The sequence below is a fragment of the Pipistrellus hanaki genome (assembly GCF_964339955.1).
Source record: "Pipistrellus hanaki genome assembly, chromosome: 5".
In the NCBI taxonomy this organism is placed as follows: Eukaryota; Metazoa; Chordata; class Mammalia; order Chiroptera; family Vespertilionidae; genus Pipistrellus; species Pipistrellus hanaki.
In genome coordinates, this window is record NC_140507.1 from 84,184,669 (window position 1) to 84,202,887 (window position 18,219).

General features: G+C 48.2%; 1 protein-coding gene across 1 annotated transcript; it reads left to right on the top strand.

The window, feature by feature from the left end:
* The first annotated feature begins 11 nt into the window (after positions 1–11).
* NPM2 (nucleophosmin/nucleoplasmin 2) lies at positions 12–16,808 on the top strand. The gene is made up of 8 exons (XM_084886515.1): positions 12–603; positions 690–772; positions 879–1,004; positions 13,961–14,051; positions 14,989–15,155; positions 15,274–15,308; positions 16,323–16,356; positions 16,525–16,808. The coding sequence occupies exons 1-8, from the start codon at positions 174–176 to the stop codon at positions 16,567–16,569; spliced, it is 1,011 nt and encodes a 336-aa protein (XP_084742641.1). The 5' UTR covers positions 12–173; the 3' UTR covers positions 16,570–16,808.
* The last annotated feature ends 1,411 nt before the right edge of the window (positions 16,809–18,219 follow it).

Sequence of the window (18,219 nt, forward strand, 5' to 3'; positions counted from 1 at the left end):
GCAAGAAGAAAGCGGTGAGCACCCAGAAGCGCGAGCGCCAGGGCTTCCTCCGGGGCGAAGCCTCTCCAGGCGGGGCAGCAGGCGCTGCAGACCCCCCAGTGCCGCCTCGAAGCACCCACCTCACCTGGGAGCGGCCTCAAGTGCAAACGCCTGGGCGCCGGGCGGCCTGCTGGATGGGGAACCTCAATGGGGAACCGGCGGGGCCGCAGCACGTGCGTCTTCACCGGCCGTCCAGGTGCTCCGGAGGGAGCCACGGGGGCCGAGGACGGCCGGCCGACGGGGCGGGGAGAAGGGCCCCCCTTAGGGCTGATTCGGCACCATCCGTGCCCTCCGCCGGCCTCATAACAGCTGCGGGGGGCAGCGGGCGAGGCGGGATCAGGCCGGCGGCGGCGGAGCCAGAGGGAGCGCGCCGAGGACGGGCCACAGCGAGGCCAGCCGGGCGGGTCAGGGGCCCGGAGCGAACGACGCGCACTTCCCCCGCGTGCGGCCCCGTGCGGGCCGCTCCTCCCCGGGCCTCCCCGCAGCGCCCCGCCGGCTCCCCCGGCGCCATGGAGCGCAGCCGCACCAGCACCCCAGACAAGGCCGGGGCAGCCGTGCTGTGGGGTGAGTGCGCACACGGGATGCTGGCGGGTGAGGACTGACTGCCCGGAGGACAGGGCCCCCCACTCCCTGCCTCTCCTCCCTTCCAGGCTGTGAGCTAAACCAGGAGAAGCGGACCTGGACCGTCAAGCCGCAGAAGGAGGGAAAGGACTGTAAGGTGTTGCTCAATACGGTGGGTGCTCCCCTCCCCTCCCAACCCCAAGGCGGGGAGTCTGACCCCTACAGATGCATCAAGGTTTGCCTCCTCTGCCCTCCGGGACTGCGGTCCGCCCTCTCAGATTTGCCTGGGGGAGAAGGTCAAAGGGGAGATGAACCTCGTGGAGATCGTGCCCACAGCAAGCCAGGAGGAGAAGAGGACCAAGTCCATCCCCATCGCCTCGCTGCAGGCCTCTGTCCTGCCCACGGTGAGCCTTGCCTGCCGGGCCGGGGCTCTGCTGCTCCGCTCAGTGCGCAGTGGGCGTCCTGCCACAGCGTGGCCATGCTGGAGAGGGCATGTGGCCCAGGACTAAAGCCTGAGCTCATCCCGGCCCCATCCCAGCCCGCCCTTGACTAGCTGCGGAGTGGTGGTTAACTAGCTTCTCTTCCAAATCACGTATTCTGTTTACTGATGGTGTCCGGACACTGCTGATGACTTAGATATTGATTGTGTATCTAGAAATTCTCGCATTTCTAATGACTTATCTAGCGTTTTCTATACAAAAACATCACTGTGAATGGCAGTGTTTGTGTCCCTTTTTAAAATCCTACTACACTGGTTAGGGCCTCCGGTATCGTATCAAGTATCGTATCAGATAAAGCAATCATGGTAGATGCCCGTGCTTCCTTCTTGATTTCTTTCTAAGGAAATGCTTCTAACGCCTCTCCGTTACGTATGACAGGTTTGGTAGACACGCTTTGTCAGCTTCGGGAAGTCCCCATCCCATCCTGCTCTGCGTTTAAAATTAGGTTTTTCTTCTTTTAATCAAGAGTGGTTATCAAACACTTTCCTATTCAAATGATCTTTGGTTCTTTTCTTCTTTAATCTGTTGAGTGGTAAGTTACATTAATAGAATAACATTAAGCAAACTTTGCATTCCTGAGAAAAACACAATTTGATCATATTATAAACTGCTAGATTTGCTTGGTTAATATAGTGAGACTTTAAAAAAAAAAAAAAGTGTATATACTCCTAAGTGAGGTTGGCCTATAAATTCCTTATCTGGGTATCAAGGCCTGCTGGCCTCATGCCCTGCTGTCCTCATGAGGGTGGAGTGTGCTCTTCTGTGTGGGGGAACAGTGGATATCAGACTAGGATGACCTGTCCTTGAAAATCTGGGAGACTGACCTTGTAAGACTGCCCTCAAACTCCCTTTTCCCCCTCCCTCTGAGATCGCCCTAGATCTCATTCGTTCCCGTGGTTTTAAAGACCATCTATACAAAGTGAATACTCTGAAAATACTCTGGGTTTTTGTGTAAACCCAACTCTGAGTAGATATTTAGGAGATATGGAAGAGATATCCCAAACGTAACAAATCTAAATCCAAATTCTTAATTTTTATCTATAATCTAAATCTAAATCCCAATTCTTAATTTTTATCTATAATCTCCCTGCCCCAACCGGATCCTCTCCCAGGGCACAGCTCCTCAGACAGGACAGAGCCTCCCCCCTCAACACCCCCAGGCTGAGCCACGGTCAGTCCTGTTGGCCCCACCCTCCCCAGTCTGACCACATCCACCTCCCTGCTGCACCTGGTCCGGGGACCATTGCTTCCCGCTATTGCAGGGACTCCTCACTGGTCTACCTGCCTCAGCCTTTGGTCCCCTATAGTCTGATCCAGGGGTTGACAAACTACAAGGTCAAACCCAGCCCACTGCCTGTTTTTGTCAAGCTTTATCTAAACACAGCTATCCTCCTTCGTTTGCATATTATCCACGGCTGTTTTCATGCAGTAACCGCAGGGTTGGGTATACTCCGCAGACCTGGGGTTTACAAACTAAAAGATTTACCACCTAGCCCTTTCCGGAAGTTTGCCAGCCTCTGGTCTCTTCTATACACGGCTGCCGGCAAGATTCTCTTAAACAAAGTCAGGCTGTGTTGCTTCTCTGGTCACTGGCTTCCCATTTCATGGAGAATGAGATTAAAGATGATTTATGTTCTGGCCCTCAGCATCCTCTCTGGCCTCCACTTTCGCTGCTCTCCCCTCCCTGATCCTGCTGGAGCCACACTGGCTTCACTGACTACGCCCTGAAAACTCCCCAGTACCCCTCCTCGGAGTCCTAGCATTTACTGTTCCCGGGGCCAGGGCTACGCCTGACCCCACTTCCATCTGGTCTTTCTTCGAATGGCATCTCACCGCAGAGGTCTTTCCTGACCACGGCAGCATCCCCTCAGCTTCCCAGCCCACCCTCCCTTTCCCCCCATAGCACCAACGGCTGGCATCAGTCTTCATGTGTGCGTTCTTCCTCCCTAACCATCGCCTCCAGGAGAGCCAGGACGTGGCCTGTTTTGTCTGCTGCCTTATCCACACTGCCTAACAGTGCCTGGTGTACCATAGGAACTCCATCTGTAGTGAAGGAGTGAGTGAATAAGCAAATGAATTATGTGAGACTGGTTTGTTTTTTAAGTTACTGTGATTTATTTAAGTTTATGATCTACTCAGATGTTTCTATTTCTTTTTAAAAAAATATATTTATTTTTTACAGAGAGAAAGACAGAGGGATAGAGAGTTAGAAACATCGATGAGAAACATCAATCAGCTGCCTCCTGTACGCTCCCTACCAAGGTACATGCCCTTGACCAGAATCCAACCTGGGACCCTTGAGTCCACAGGCCCATGCTCTACCCTCTGAGCCAAACCAGCTAGGGCTCTATTTCTTGTTTTTAATATATTTTATTGAGCCAAACTGGCTGGGCTGCAATAGTGTATTTTATTTTTTATTTTATTTTTTTTAAACATATTTTATTGATTTTTACAGAGAGGAAGGGAGAGAGATAGAGAGTTAGAAACATCCATTAGCTGCCTCCTGCACAACCCCGACTGGGGATGTGCCCGCAACCAAGGTACATGCCCTTGACTGGAATCGAACCCGAGACCCTTCAGTCCGCAGGCCGACGCTCCATCCACTGAGCCAAACTGGCTTCGGCATGCAATAGTGTATTTTAAAAAGCACAAGTTTTTAATTTGGATAGTCCATTCTAACTTTTTTTTTTCCTCTTATGGGTTCATCCTTTGGTGTCCTAAGAAATCATTACCTAAGGTCACAAATGTTTTCCTCCAGAAGTGCTATTGTTTTAGCTTTTATATCTCCGTCTCTGATCCATTTCAAGATCTTTTTTTTTTTTTTTTTTTTTTTTTTTTTGGTAAGGTATGAAATAAGGATAAAGGAACTCTCCCTCCCCCAAATGATATCCAGTGCAATAGCACCATTTTTTGAAAAGACTATTTTAGCATTTTTGTCAAAAGTCAATTGACTACATATGATTGCATCTATTCTAATCTCTACTGTGTCATTGCTTTATATGTTTACCCTGTTTTCAATAATAGCCTGACTCAATTATTGTAGTTTTATAATAAGTCTTTTTTTTAAATATATTTTATTGATTTTTTTACAGAGATGGAGAGGGATAGAGAGTTAGAAACATTGATCATCGATCAGCTGCCTCTTGCACACCCCCTACTGGGGATGTGCCCGCAACCAAGGTACATGCCCTTGACCGGAATCGAACCTGGGACCTTTCAGTCCTCAGGCAGACGCTCTACCACTGAGCCAAACCAGTTTCGGCTATAATAAGTCTTAAAATAAGGTAAATTGACTATATTAATCTTCCACGTTGTAGCCCGTATTCGTGCTTCATTTCTTTTGTTGTCAAAGACTATTCATTGCACGGATATAGCACCTTTCACTCATCCTTCCAGGAGGTGATGGACACTTGGATTGTCTCAACTTTTTGGCTACTATGAGTGCTGTTACCAACATTCATGTGCAGAGTTATTAATGAGCATATGCCTTCATTTCTCTTGAGCATTTACCTGAAGTGCAATTGCTGGGTCCTCTGTGGTAGTTTTATGTATAATATTTTGAGGAACTAGTTGAGTGTTTCTCAAAATAGTCACACTGTGTACAATCCTACTGACATTGTATAAGGATTCTAGCTCCTCCCCAGCACTTGATATTGTCTGTAATCGTTTTTTTAAAAAATATGTTGTATTGAATTTTTACAGAGAGGAAGGGAGAGGAGTAGAGAGAAACTATCAATGAGAGGGAAACATAAATCAGCTGCCTCCAGCAACACCCCCTACTGGGGATGTGTCCCCAACCAAGGTACCAGAACCAAACCTGGGACCCTTCAGTCCGCAGGCGGATGCTCTATCCACTGAACCAAACCGGTTAGGACTGTCTGTAATCTTGATTAGTCCTCTTAGTGGGTGTGACCTGGTAGCTCCGTGTGGTTTTAATTTGCATTTCCCTGATGACTCATGATGCTGGGCATCTCTTCATGTGCCTATTGGTCATTTGTTTATCTTTTTTTGGAGAGCTGTCTATTCAAGTCTTTATTCATCCCACAAGTTTCGTCACGTATGGTTTTTGTTTTTATTCAGTTGAAATTATAGTATAGTTCCCTACGGTATTTAGAAGTGTGTATATTTTAAATTTTCCAAATAATAAGGCTTTTCTAGGACTTTTTCATGGATTTCTAGTTTCATTCCATCATGGCCGGAGAGCATGCTCTATGGGATTTCAGTCTAACCTGCGCTGCGACTTGTTTTACGACCCAGAGTGTGTTATCTTGTTGAATATTTCACTTACCCTTGAAGGAGGCGTGTTCTCGTTTTGTTGGGTGTGTTGCTCTATAAATGTCAATTATATCGAGTTGGTTGGTTGTTTTGTTGGAGTCTTCTCCAGTCTTATTATCTGTCTGGTTGACCTATTAAATACTGAGAGGAGAATGTTGAAGCCTTCAACGGGAATTGTGGTTTGTCTGTTTCTCCTTTCAGTTGCTAGTTTTTACTTCAAGTATTTTGAAGCTCTTATTAGGCACATATGGGTGCTATATCCTCTTGGTTAATTGAGCCCTTCATCATTATGAATGCCCCTCTCTATCTCTAGTAGATATTGCAACATCCACTTAATCTGATTACTAACATAGTTGCTCTAGCTCTCTTTTCATTCGTGTTTCTGTGATATTTTTCCTGTTTTGTGTTGTTGTTGTTTTTTTTAAATATGTTTTTATTGATTTTAAAGAGGGGAAAGGAGAGGGAAAGAGAGGGAGAAAAAGACAACACATCAACTCAATCGGCTGTCTCGTGCACACCCGCTACTGGCGATCGAGCCCACAACCCAGGCATGTGCCCAGACTGGGAATCAAACCAGCAACTTTTTGGTGCACAGCACAACGCTCAATCAACTGAGCCACACTGGCCAGGGCTTTTTTCCTGCTTTATTATTTTATTATCATTTTACTTTTAACCTCTGTATCTTTATGTATAAAATAGATTTTTTTCTAAATACCATGTATTTCTTACTTTTTTATCCAAAGCGATAAACTCTGCCTTTTAATTTCAGTATTTAAATGATTAATATTTACTGTAATTATCAACAAGATTTGGTTTAAATCTATCATCTTGCTATTTGTTTTTTCTATTTGTCCCACCTGTGTTCTATTTTTCCTCTTTTCTGGCCTTCTTTTGGGATTAACTGTTTTTGATTATTACATTTTCATTTCTTCTGTTGGCTTATACCTCATCACTTTGTTATTTTTTAGTGGTTGCTCTAGAGTTTACAATATAAATTTTTTATTTAATTAAAATACTATTGTACCATTTCATGCATGATGAGTCTCTTACTACAGCGTACTTTATTTCTCACTTCTCTTTCTTTGTACTATTGTAATAACTCTTGCTTCTACATATGCTATAAATCCCTCACTGTAGTTGTAATTTATTATCTTTGCTTTAAACAGTTTATATCTTAAAGAGATTAGGAATTAGAATAAAATATTTACATATTTACCTTTTCTAGTATTCTTCATTCTTTGTGTAAATTCAAGTTTCCATTTGATATCATTTTCTTCTCCTTGAAGGACTTAAACATCTCTTGTAATGCAGGTCTGCTTGTGATGAATGCTTTCAGCTTTTGTATATCTGAAAAGTCCTTATTTCACTTGACCTTTTTTTTTTTAACCCTCAGCTGACTTTTATTTTTATATTTATTGATTTCAGAGGGAAAGGGAGAGGGAGGGAGAGAGAGAGAGAGAGAGAGAGAGAGAAACATCAATGATGAGAGAGAATCATTGATCGGCTGCCTCCTGCATGCCCCCTACTGGGAATTGAGCCAGCAATCCGGGCATGTGCCCTTGACTGGAATTGAACCTGGGACCCTTCAGTCCACAGGCTGATGCTCTAGCCACTGGGCAAAACTGGCCAGGTTGAGTGTTTTAACTTTCAACACTTGAAAAACATTGCTAGATATCTCCAAACATAGCTTGCGTAATTGGGAGAAATCTATTAGCATCTTTGTCTTTACTGCTCTGTCTGTAATGTCTTTTTACCTCTGACTGCTTTTAAGATTTTCTCCTTATTGTCAGTTTTGAGCAATTTGATTATGAAATGCCTTGAGGTTCATTGAGCTCCTTTGATAATGTAGGCTTTTTGTTTCCACCATATTTGGAAATTTTTTGCCCATGATTTCTTCAACTAATTTTCCTTTTCACCCCTTCTCTCACATCTCCATTGGGGAATCCAATTACATATATAGTTGACTCCTTAAAATCGTCCCAAAGTCTGTTGGTATGGTTCATTTTTCTAAAAGTATTTTTCCTCAGTATATTTCATTTTGGATAGTCTATGCATCATTACTGCTTCTGTAGTCTCTAATATGCTGTTAACCTCATCCGTGTATTTTCACTTCAGATATTGTAGTTTTCTTTCTTTTTTTTTTTTTAATCAATCTTTATTGTTCATATTATTACAAAGGTTCCTCATTTCTTCCCCCCTCCACCAGGTTCCTACCCCACCCTCTGCCCCCTCCCCATCCCCCATTGTCCTCATCCATAGGTGCACAGTTTATGTTCAGTCTCTTCCTCCCTCCCTTTCCCCGATAGTAAATCCCTTTTCAGATAGTAAATCAGTTACTTAGCATTTTCTCATAACAATAATACCTCCACATGCCCAATGATACACTTCACACAAAAGACATTTCCAAATAGGTCAACCAACCTCATCCAGGCCCCACCCAAGGCACTCACAGATCAACACCCCAGCGCTATACTAACTCAACACATCCAGATCTAAGCCTTCCTCATTTGATTCAGCAGACCCTCAAGTTCCCGCAAAAGTTTCCAGCCATGTCTGAGAGGCAGCCTTGGGGCAGGGGCAGGCGAGGAGTGAGCTGTTCCGGGCCTGGCTGCTCTGGGCCTGGCCTCTGTTGCTCTGGTTCGTTCCACAACCAGCTGCTCCAGGTCTGGCCACTGCCGCTCCCGACCTAGTTGCTCTGGACTTGGCTGCTGCTGCTCCGGGCCTGGCCGCAGATATTGTAGTTTTCAACTCTACAAATTTTGAGTCTTTTATGTCTCATTGATTTTCAGTCTTACCTCTAGTTTCTCTTATTTAATTTTATTTTTCAATTACAGTTCACATTCAACATTATTTTATATGAGTTTCAGGTGTATGCCTAGTGGTTACACAATCATGTCCTTGACAAAGTAATCCCCCTGATATTTCAAGTACCCACCTGGCACCAGACACAGCCATTAAATATTATTGACTATATTCCTTATGCCGTACTTCACATCCCCATGACTAATTTATCTACCTGTAGTTTCTTAAACATATGGACTATAGCCATAACACTTACTTTAACCTTATTGTCTATTAATTATACCATTTGTATCATTTTGATTGAATTTTTTTTTCTTCATTATGAATGGTGGCTTCCTGGTTCTTTGTATGTCTGCCAAATTTTAATTGGATGCTAGACATAAATTTTACCTTGTTGAATTTTAAAAATTTTTTTTAAATTAAATTATTATCTTTGTACATATACCATTGCCCATCCCCTCCCATACATGCCCTCCCTCCCCAGAGTTACCTTGTTGAATTTTACCTGTAGTTTTTATTCTGGGATGCAGTTAAGTTACTTAAATACCATTTGATCTTTTTGTGCCTTGTTTTTAAGCTTGTTTGGTGGGACTAGAGCTGTGTTTAGTTTAGTTACTTCCCCCACATCCGCACTGCTGTGACAAGACCCTTCTCAGTGCCCAGCAGGTGGCCCAGCAGTCACTCGATGTCCCACTCCAGCTGTTAGAAACAGCCACCCTCTCTGACTCTGTGCGAACTCCTTCTCCAGCCTCAGGCGGTTTCCTTCCAGGCCAGTACTTTGGCACATTTTCTAATCGGATTGTCTGCTTCATTGCTGTGGAGTTTTGCTAATTCTTTAGGATTGTGGGGAGTTTTGCTAATTCTTTAGTATTCTCAGCACGATTCCTTTGTTAAAATATATGGTTCGAAAATATATTCTCCCCAGTCTGTGACTTGTCTTTTTTCTTTTTTTTAAATTTTAAATAAATTTTTATTGTTCATATTATTACAAATGTTCCTCATTTTTTTTCCCCCTCCATTGCTCCCCTCCATCAGGTTCCCACCTCACCCTCTTCCCTTTCCCCACCCCCCGTTGTCCTCATCCATAGGTGCACAGTTAATGTTCAGTCTCTTCCCACACCCCCCTCTCCCCTTTTCCCCGAGAATCGTCAGTTCACTCCCCTTCCATATCTCTGATTCTATTATGTTCACCAGTTAATATTGTTTATCAGATTTTTTAATTCCTTTGGTTTTTAGATTCACTTGTTGACTGTTACGTATTCATTGTTCATAATTTTTTTCTTTATTTTCTTCCTCTTCCTAAAGAACCCCCTTCAGCAATTCATATAATTCTGGTTTGGCAGTGATGAACTCCTTTAATTTTTTTTTATTTGTGAAGCTCTTTATCTGACCTTCGATTCTGAGTGATAGCTTTGCTGGGTAGTGTACTTTTGACTGTAGGTTCTTGCTATTCATCACCTTGAATATTTCTTGCCATTCCCGTCTGGCCTGCATGGTTTCTGTTGAGAAATCAGCTGACAATTGTATGGGTGCTCCTTTATAGGTAACTACCTGCTTTTCTCTTGCTGCTTTTAATATTCTCTCTTTGTCTTTTGCTCTTGGAATTTTAATTATGATGTATCTTGGTGTGGTCCTCTTTGGATTCCTTTTGTTTGGGGTTCTGTGCGCTTCCTGGACTTATAAGTCTATTTATTTCACCAGGTGGGGGAAGTTTTCTGTCACTATTTCTTCCAGTATGTTTTCGGTATCTTGCTCTCTCTCTTCTTCTGGGACCCCCATAATTCTGATGTTGGTTCACTTGAAGTTGTCCCAGAGGTTTCTTACACTATCTTCAACTTTCTGGATTCTCTTATCTTGCTTCTGTGGAGTTGTGTCCTCTGGCTCTTTATGTTCCAAATCTTTGACTTGATTCTTGCGATCTTCCATTCTGTTTTTAGGACTCTGTATAATATTTTTTTATTTCAGACAATGTATTCTTTATTTCTAGTTGATCCCTTTTCATATCCTCATAGGTCTCATTTATTTTATCGGCCTTTTCCAGGAAATTCTTGAAAAACCTTCAAAAGTGTGGTTTTGAACTCTATCCAGTCGCTTTTTGTCTTTCATTTCTTTCGTTTGTGATCTGTTTCCTTGTCTCGGCATTTTCACAGCTTTCCTGAGTTGGTAGGGTGGCTTTGTGTGCTAAGGTCCTATGTGGTTCAGTGGCTCAGTCTCCCAGTTACCTGAGGTGGACACTCTTGGTGCCCTCTTTTGTGGACTGTGTGTACAGCCTTATTGTAGTTAAGTCTTGATTGTTGTGGTATCACTGGGAGGAACTGACCTCCAGGCCAATTGGCTGTGAGGATCAGCTGTGTCTATGCCAGGAGACAGCCTTATTAGACTAGTCTTGGAAAATTGCAAAAGCCTCTGTGCTCAGCTTGGATGGGGCGGAGTTTCAGGGTGTAGCCTACAGCCTTGGCTTCTAGTCAGCCCCGCCCTGTGAGGTTCCTGAGTCTCAGTGTTCCTCAGGGTCCTTCGGTACTCACTGCAAGCACCTGTAAGAGAAAGGTGCCCTCGAGTTTCGCCCGCTACCAAACAGTCTAGGCTCTCCCCCAATGATCCCAGAACTGGGGTTCTGTGCAGTTGGAAGTAGGGTTGAAAGTGGGGCTCAGAGCAGTCTGGAGCTTTTGTCTCCTTCCCACAAGGGCAATCAAGCGACAGAGTCAACAGTCCATCCTCTGCACACAACATGCACACCTCCAGGACTGCCTTTCGCCGCTCCCCTGATTTTCCACCTTATAGCCCAGACTCCCTCAATATGAGCCTAGGTCCCCAGGGTCTTGCCCAGAATTGGGGTTCAGTGCTGTCAGAACTGGGATTCAGCACAATCCAGAGCTTTTCTCTCCTTCCCGCTAAGGAATACCAGCCAGGCACTCAGCCTCCCCCTCCTCTCCGTTTCAGTCCTCTCCCTGTACACACCGTGTCTCCATACCTTAGGCTTTTACAGCTCCTCTGATTTTCCTTCTGGTTTTCTCTTTCCTTCTAGTTGTAGAATTTCCAGTCAGTCAACTTTCCTGTAGTTCTGGGTACTATGCCGCCATCTTGGTTTCTCTTCACTTTAAATATTGAATCCATTCTCTCCAGCCCTTTAGTCTGATCAGATGCATGTTGGGTCTTCTCGTCCTGTCCTCCGTGTCTCAGCTTCTCTTTCAGACTTTGTTAGTCTGTCTCTCTGTGATGCATTCTGGGTAATTTGCTTCAGCTGGCTTATTCTGCTTTTTAAACATTTGTTCAGTTTATTTAAATGCTTATATTTTTTCATGTATAGAAACTGCATTTTTTTCCCACAATATATTGTCATTAGGTTTCTGATTCCTGCTTTTACATTTATTTGGTTTCTATCAGCCTTACTTCCTGGAAGTCTGGATTGTTATTCTCCTACCTCAGGCCCCTGCTTGTGCTCATGTGCAGTCATTTTGTTTCCTTCTGCTGATGCAGGATTGCTTCTTATATTACTTGAAATTTTTTTTTTTTTTTAAAGAAGGTGGTTTCTTTTTTTTTAATGTTTTATTAAATTTTTCTAGAGAGGAATGGAGAGGGAGAGAAAGAGAAGCATTGATAGTCTGCATGCCCCCTACTGGGGATCCACCCGCAACCCGGGCCTGTGCCCTGACCCAAATCCAACCACAGACCTTTCGGTGAACAGGAGAGCAATCAATGCTCAACCAACTGAGCCACACTGGCCAGGGCTGTTGTGTAATTTTAGATGGTGAACTATCTTCAGGGTTTTGCTTTCTTTAAAAAATTCTGGGTAAAAAGAATGGAAAGCTGTTTTGTGTTTGCGTCTGCCATTTGCCCCAGGGACATCACAAGCCCAGGATTTTAGGTGGGTTTCTCAGCGTGGCTGTCCGCACCAGGCAAATCCAGACTGCAGACTAGCGACAGGTGCATCCTGGGATGTTACTCTATCCCAGCCAACATTTCCTTGTTGCCTTTCTGTGGTGGTGTGCAGTTTCTTATTCTTTTCTTTCTTTCTTTTTTTTTTAAACTGAAGTTTAATAACATGAATATCTCCTGTATACCTGGGGGAGACCCAGAAAAATTGAGTAACTCTCCAAAATGGTCCGTTTTTCAAATTTAAATTTTATTTTTTAATTATAGTTGACATTTAAGATTATTTTGTTTTCAATTCAATTTATATAGCATAGTGATTAGACAATCCTATACTTTGCAAAGTGATCCCTGCAACATTCCAAGTACCCACCTGGCATCATACGTAGTTATCACATCACTAGAGGCCTGGTGCATGAAATCCGTGCACTCGGGGGTCCCTCAGGAGACATCTGACTGATGGCTAAGCGGGCCTAAGCCAGCAGTTGGACATCCTTAGCATTGCTGAGGAGGCAGGAGAGGCTCCCACCGCCATTGCTGTGTTCGCCATCCTTGAGCCCAGCTTCTGGCTGAGCAGCACTCCCACTGTAGAAGTGCACTGACCACCAGGGGGCAGCTCCTGCATTGAGCTTCTGCACCCTGGTGGTCAGTGCACATCATAGCAACTGGTCGTTCTACCACTCAGTTGATTTTTATTATATAGGATTGACTCTTGTCCCTATGCTGTACTCTACATCCCCATGTCTATTTTGTGACTACCAAGTTGTGCTTCTTAATCCCATCACCTTCTTCTGGTGGTGTGTAGTTCCTAGCTGTTGGTTTGGGGTTCTTTAGTCCCCTCCCCTCGGGCCTCATGCTGGGGCTTTTTACTGAGATGCAGCCCTTTGAGGGTGCTGGCCTCCGTACAGTGGGCCCCCGTCCACACATGCGTGTTACCTCACGTGCATTTCCTTCAGCTGCTGCAGCAGCGCCTGCACAGGCTGCCTCACGTCTGATGCCTGGGGACCCTCTTTCTTCTTACATTCAGCCGCACAGAGCGAACACGGGTTACATTTCACCCAGCCTTTCTAGGTGTTTGTGCTGCAGAGTTTGTTCTTGCTTATTTGCTCCCTGTCTGGACCAGAAGCTCTAAGTGAATCGCTCTCGGCCTCAATTTCCTCCGTAAAGTAACGGCACCTCCTCCATGGGTGTGGAGTAAAAGAGATGCGATGCTTCCCGTGGGCCTGCCACCTGGTAGAGACTTTGGATGGCTGGGAAAATATTTTTCTAAAATATGCTGTTCTTCCCACTGAAAATTATGATCAGCACTTAATCTTTTCCAACCTTCATTCATATGCATATTCCCACGTTACTTATAGACAAAAGTCCCACTGCACATGCAGATTTGCACCTGCTTATAGTCTATTGTGGGATCAGGGTGCCAGCATGGTCAGGTCCCAGCTTCTGCACGGTGCCTCCTCTGTCCCACCTGGGGCGGGTGGTGGGGTGGGAGGAGCTCTCTAGTCTCATCTTAAAGGGACACTAATCCCATGATGACTCCCATGACCCCATCTCACCCTAATCACCTCCCAAAGGCCTCATGCGGACACCATCACATTGGGGTTAGGGCTTCAACCTAAGTCTTTGGGAGACACAGTTTAGTCTGAAGCAGTAAGATTTCTCTACTAACTGCTGCCCCTGAGGTTGGAAGCTCACCTGTGGTCTTAGCAAGAATGAGTTGGTCAGATTCACATTCTTCTCTGCCAGAGTCCGCCTAGGCAGAAAGGTGGAGGGGCCAAGCGCAGTGACTGTCTGAGGTTGGGGCTTGCGGATAAACTGAGTGTTTCTGCCGGAGGCCAGCCCCCAGCCTGGGGGGGCCCGAGTGACCCCGTCTTCTCTGCTCTTGCCCCCGCCCCCCATCCCTCCGCCTGCAGGTCACGATGGGCCTGGAGCTCTTGCCTCCAGTCACTTTCCAGCTCCGGGCGGGCTTGGGACCCGTGTTCCTCAGCGGCCAGGAATGCTACGGTGAGTCTGAGCTCGGACTCGGGGAAGGTCAGAGGCTGCACAGGAACATAATAAACACCCCAACATCAGAGGCTCCTGAGTGACTAGAGAAAGTCCCCAAAGGAAGCACAGAGGCCAGTAGCCTGGGCGGGAGGGCCACAGGCCCGGTTCTACCCCCAGGCCTCCTCCACCTCGCTCACCATCCCTGCCGCGGCCCCTCGCCTCGAACACTAGCGGAGGCCTGTATCTTCAGGGAGGAGCCGTGCAGAGTGGATTGGATGTTCAGGAAAGGCATTAGCATGGGGCCCAGGACTGGCACGCACTTACAATGTTTGTGTAGTCGGGCCAGTGTGGCTCAGTGTTTGAGTGTCAGCCTGTGTGCCCGGAGGTCACCATCCGATTCCAGGCTGGTGTCCATCCCCAGAAGGGGGCGCGCAAAAGGCAGCCCATCCATGATTCTCTCTCATCGTGGATGTTCCCATCTCTCTCTCCCTCTCCCTTCTTCTCTGAACGCAGTACAAATACATATTTTTTAAGTATTCACTCCAAGTGAAGTACGTAGCTGTGGCAGTCACATGGCCAGCAGGTCGCTGTGCGGTTGATTCTTGCCATAGCCTCTCCCTGGCCTCGTCTCTGTCCAGCTGTGCCTCTGTTCTCGGGGTGCTCTCCTGTCCCCAAACCCTGGCAGTGTCCACTTCCTGCGGATAAGGCCTGAAGTCCTTAGCTGCTGCTCCGGTTCCTCCCCCCCTTTCCCTCCCTCCCCTCCCAAGTGAATCCCCCCTCTCCCTGCCCCCAGGCAGAGCCCAGCTCGCCCTCCCCTGTCTCCTTCCACCACCCTCTGATGGGCCCTCTGAGCTGTCCAGTCCGCTCCCCCCGCCCCCTCACCTCCACTCTGTCAGGGAGGCCAGGCGGGCGCTCCTGCAAGGACCCCCAGGCACCTCTCCTCTCCCATGAGCAGAGATTCCTGAAGTCTCCTGGGAGGAGGAGGAGGGGGAGGAGGAGGATCAGTCAGAGGAGGAAGATGACGACGATGACGACGATGACGATGAAGACGTGACCCTGGAGGACTCCCCTGTCAAACAAGGCAAGAGGCTTTCGTCCCAGAAGCAGGCCAGCGTTGCCAAGGTGAGGGAGGGGACCTGGCCAGGCCCCCCAGGGCTCAGGGTGCAGGAGGTGGGGGTGCAGCGGGGTCTGCTCAGGCCCTCGCCCTCACCCTCCAATGACGCTTGTGTTTGGTTCCCAGAAAAAGAAAGTGGAAAAAGAAGATGAGGCAGTCAGGTAATCCTTTCCGTATCTTCACTTAGCCGAACCCTTTGGGTGAAGTATTCAGTGCCAGAAAGGGCACCTGTGCCTGCTGTGCACATGTGTGTGCATGTGGACGGGTACCCGGGTATGCGGTGTCTTGCCGCAGTAGGTTGGCACGAACTTTTTTTTTTTTTTTTAGTATATTGATTTTTTACAGAGAGGAAGAGAGAGGGATAGTTAGAAACATCAATGAGAGAGAATCATCGATCAGCTGCTTCTTGCACACCCCCCACTGGGGATGTGCCTGCAACCAAGGTACATGCCCTTGACCGGAATCGAACCCGGGACCCTTCAGTCCTTAGGCCGACGCTCTATCCATTGAGCCAAACCGGTTTCAGCAGCACGCCCTTTTTGAGAAGCACGAAACCGTGCTTATAATCTGACCTGATGCCCCTCTTAGCAATGCCTGTCCAAGGGTCCCGGGGAGCACTGTGTGCGCCGAGAAGCCCCTCGCTGATGGCTGAGCCACAGGTGGGAGCGGAGCGCTTGCTCAGTGGCCGCTGCCTGTGCCTATGAAGATCGCAACCTGGGACGTGTTGATAGAATCCACAAGAGTGGGATATTAAATCCTTTTCATTGTATTGCACATACCGGTATGTTTAGGAGGGAAAACAAAAAAAAACCCAAGAGGAAATACACCGAAATGTTAATATTGGTGGGAGGGAAACAGCATAAGCAATTTATGCTTTTCTTCACGTGCTATTTTGTGCAACATGATCACTTTTATCATGATGAGGGCATGTTTGAAATAAACACAGGAAAGAGAGCAGATGGAAGCCTACGAAAAAGCATCTTTATTAAAAATAAATAAATAAAAAGGGAATCAGAGTGGCTCCCGGCAGGTGGCAGGTGGAGAGGAGAAATCCAGGCACAGCCCCTGCTTCCGGCTCAGCAGTGCGGGCACGGGGAGGGCCGGGCTAGGCACAGGCTGAGCTCGCTCTCTCTCACCCACCTCCTGCTCCTCATCCCACCTCCCTCCCATTGCAGAGCCAGTCTTAAAGGCAAGAGCCCTGTGAACAAGGTGAGTGCATCAGAAGGGCTGGTCCTGAGAGGGGCAATGGTAATGTATGTACACATATAGTACCTTAATAAAAAAAAGGAAAAAAAAGAAGGGCTGGTCCTCCTTGGGCGAGGGGGGGGGGGTCTCTGGGAAGGTGACAGGACCTGGAGCCCTGCCTTCTCTCCACAGGCCAGATACACACCCAAGGGGAAAAAGCCGGTGCCCAAGAAATGAGAAGCCAGGAGTGCGTGCCCCCTGATCGGGGAGGGCCTGCCAGGCCACCGTGCACCGTGGGCCTCCCTGGGCTGCCCTTGTGGGCCCAGGGAATATCCCTCCCGACCCTCAACCTGAGTCTGGATGTGATGGAGCTGTTGGGGGGCAACACAAGAGCCCCTCACCCCAACTCTCCGGATTCAGCAGGACCTGGAGGGAAGGCCCCAACCTCAGGGACACAATAAAGTTTGCTTTGCCAAGACCTTGTGTGTCTGCGTCTCTTCCAAGGAGCCCTGCCTGTTGCCGGCTGCAGTGAGCCCTTGTGCCCAGCAGAGGGCGGCGTGTGCCACCCCATCCGCCCTGGGAGCCAGGCCCTGCCAGCTCTGCTCCATCATCTCCCTCTCTTATCCTGGCACCTCTCACCGCCCATCTTTGCGGGGGGGAGAAGCCAGTGTCCCAGCCCCTTACCCAGCTTTGACCTCTGCCCCTGGGCCAAGGGTGGGAGCCAGCACTACTGTGGGTCCTCCTGTGCCCACACTCCCTCCGGGCAGGCCTCGTTTTCCGGGGACAGAACTGCCTGCGGCTCCTGGCATGAGGCAGCCGGTGGGACCAGCCCGAGGGTGAGCATCTGTGGGCACCTCGGGACACAAGCTGGTGCTGTTCTCCCAGGTGTGTGTCCTGCTCACTGGCGGGACGGTCTGTGCCGGGCAGGAGCCCAGAGGCCTGTCCCTTCGAGGAAACATCTCGGCTAAAGCCGGAGGCCTCAGGGCAGCTGTCCAGTGTCTCCTGCGGGAGGTGGACCGGTGAGCCCTGTCGGCTCCGATGCCGGGCTCCCCAGGCAGCTCTCGGAGCTGAGACCGATGGCGGATTGCCAAAGGGTGGGTGACCCTGCGTGGCTCTGGCCTCCCGCCCTCTCCCAGGCCCACAGAGCCACCTGGCAGCCAGGTCACCCATGTGACAGGCAGATGGTCCCTGACGCGGGTTATACCTGTAGGGCCCCTGCTGGGCTGCCCCCTGCCCCTCCCAGCACCTCCGCTGGCCAGGCCTGCAGTGGGCTGATGGGGGGGGACCGTTCCTGCCGTCTCCAAGGACCCCCAGATCTGGGTCCCAGAGGAGGGCTGTGGACACCTGCACAGAAGGCCAGCGCCCCAGCCTGGGCCTCCACATGGCTCTGCCATTCTCCCGAGGTGGCAGAGGGCAGGCTGGCCTTCTGCTGCTTGCTGTCTGCACCCCACAGGCTGGCTGACGGGAGCACCGGCCTCCACAGGAGAATGGGGCCGTGAGCCTCGGGTCAATCAGAATGGAAAGGCACAGCAGTTCGGGTCCGGCTCCAGGTGGGCAGCTGGCATTTTCCACGGCTCCCTGCCCCGGGGATGCCGGGCGGACAAGACAAAGTCCTCGCCTTCAGGTACCCTCCAGCCCCGTGGGAACAAAAGCCAACAACGGAGCACCACCCGTGGGCACAGACAGCAGGGGGTGAGGGCACGTGCTGGGGGTGGGAGTGGCTGGGGAGAGGTCAATGGGGGGGAAGGAGACTTATGCAATACTTCAACAATAAAGCATTTAAATTTTTTAAAAAATTATAAAAAGCCAACAACTTAATTTCAATCACTTTCAAGTGCGCTGGAGGAAGCGGAACGGGCTGCTGTCCAGGGTGGAGGAGTGCTGAGT

Coding starts and splice junctions, on each gene's coding strand:
- NPM2 (XM_084886515.1), top strand. CDS start 174: ATGGGGAACCTCAATGGGGAACCGGCGGGGCCGCAGCACGTGCGTCTT. Junction 14,052..14,988: donor CAGCGGCCAGGAATGCTACG/GTGAGTCTGAGC, acceptor TCCCATGAGCAG/AGATTCCTGAAGTCTCCTGG. Junction 16,357..16,524: donor GCAAGAGCCCTGTGAACAAG/GTGAGTGCATCA, acceptor TTCTCTCCACAG/GCCAGATACACACCCAAGGG.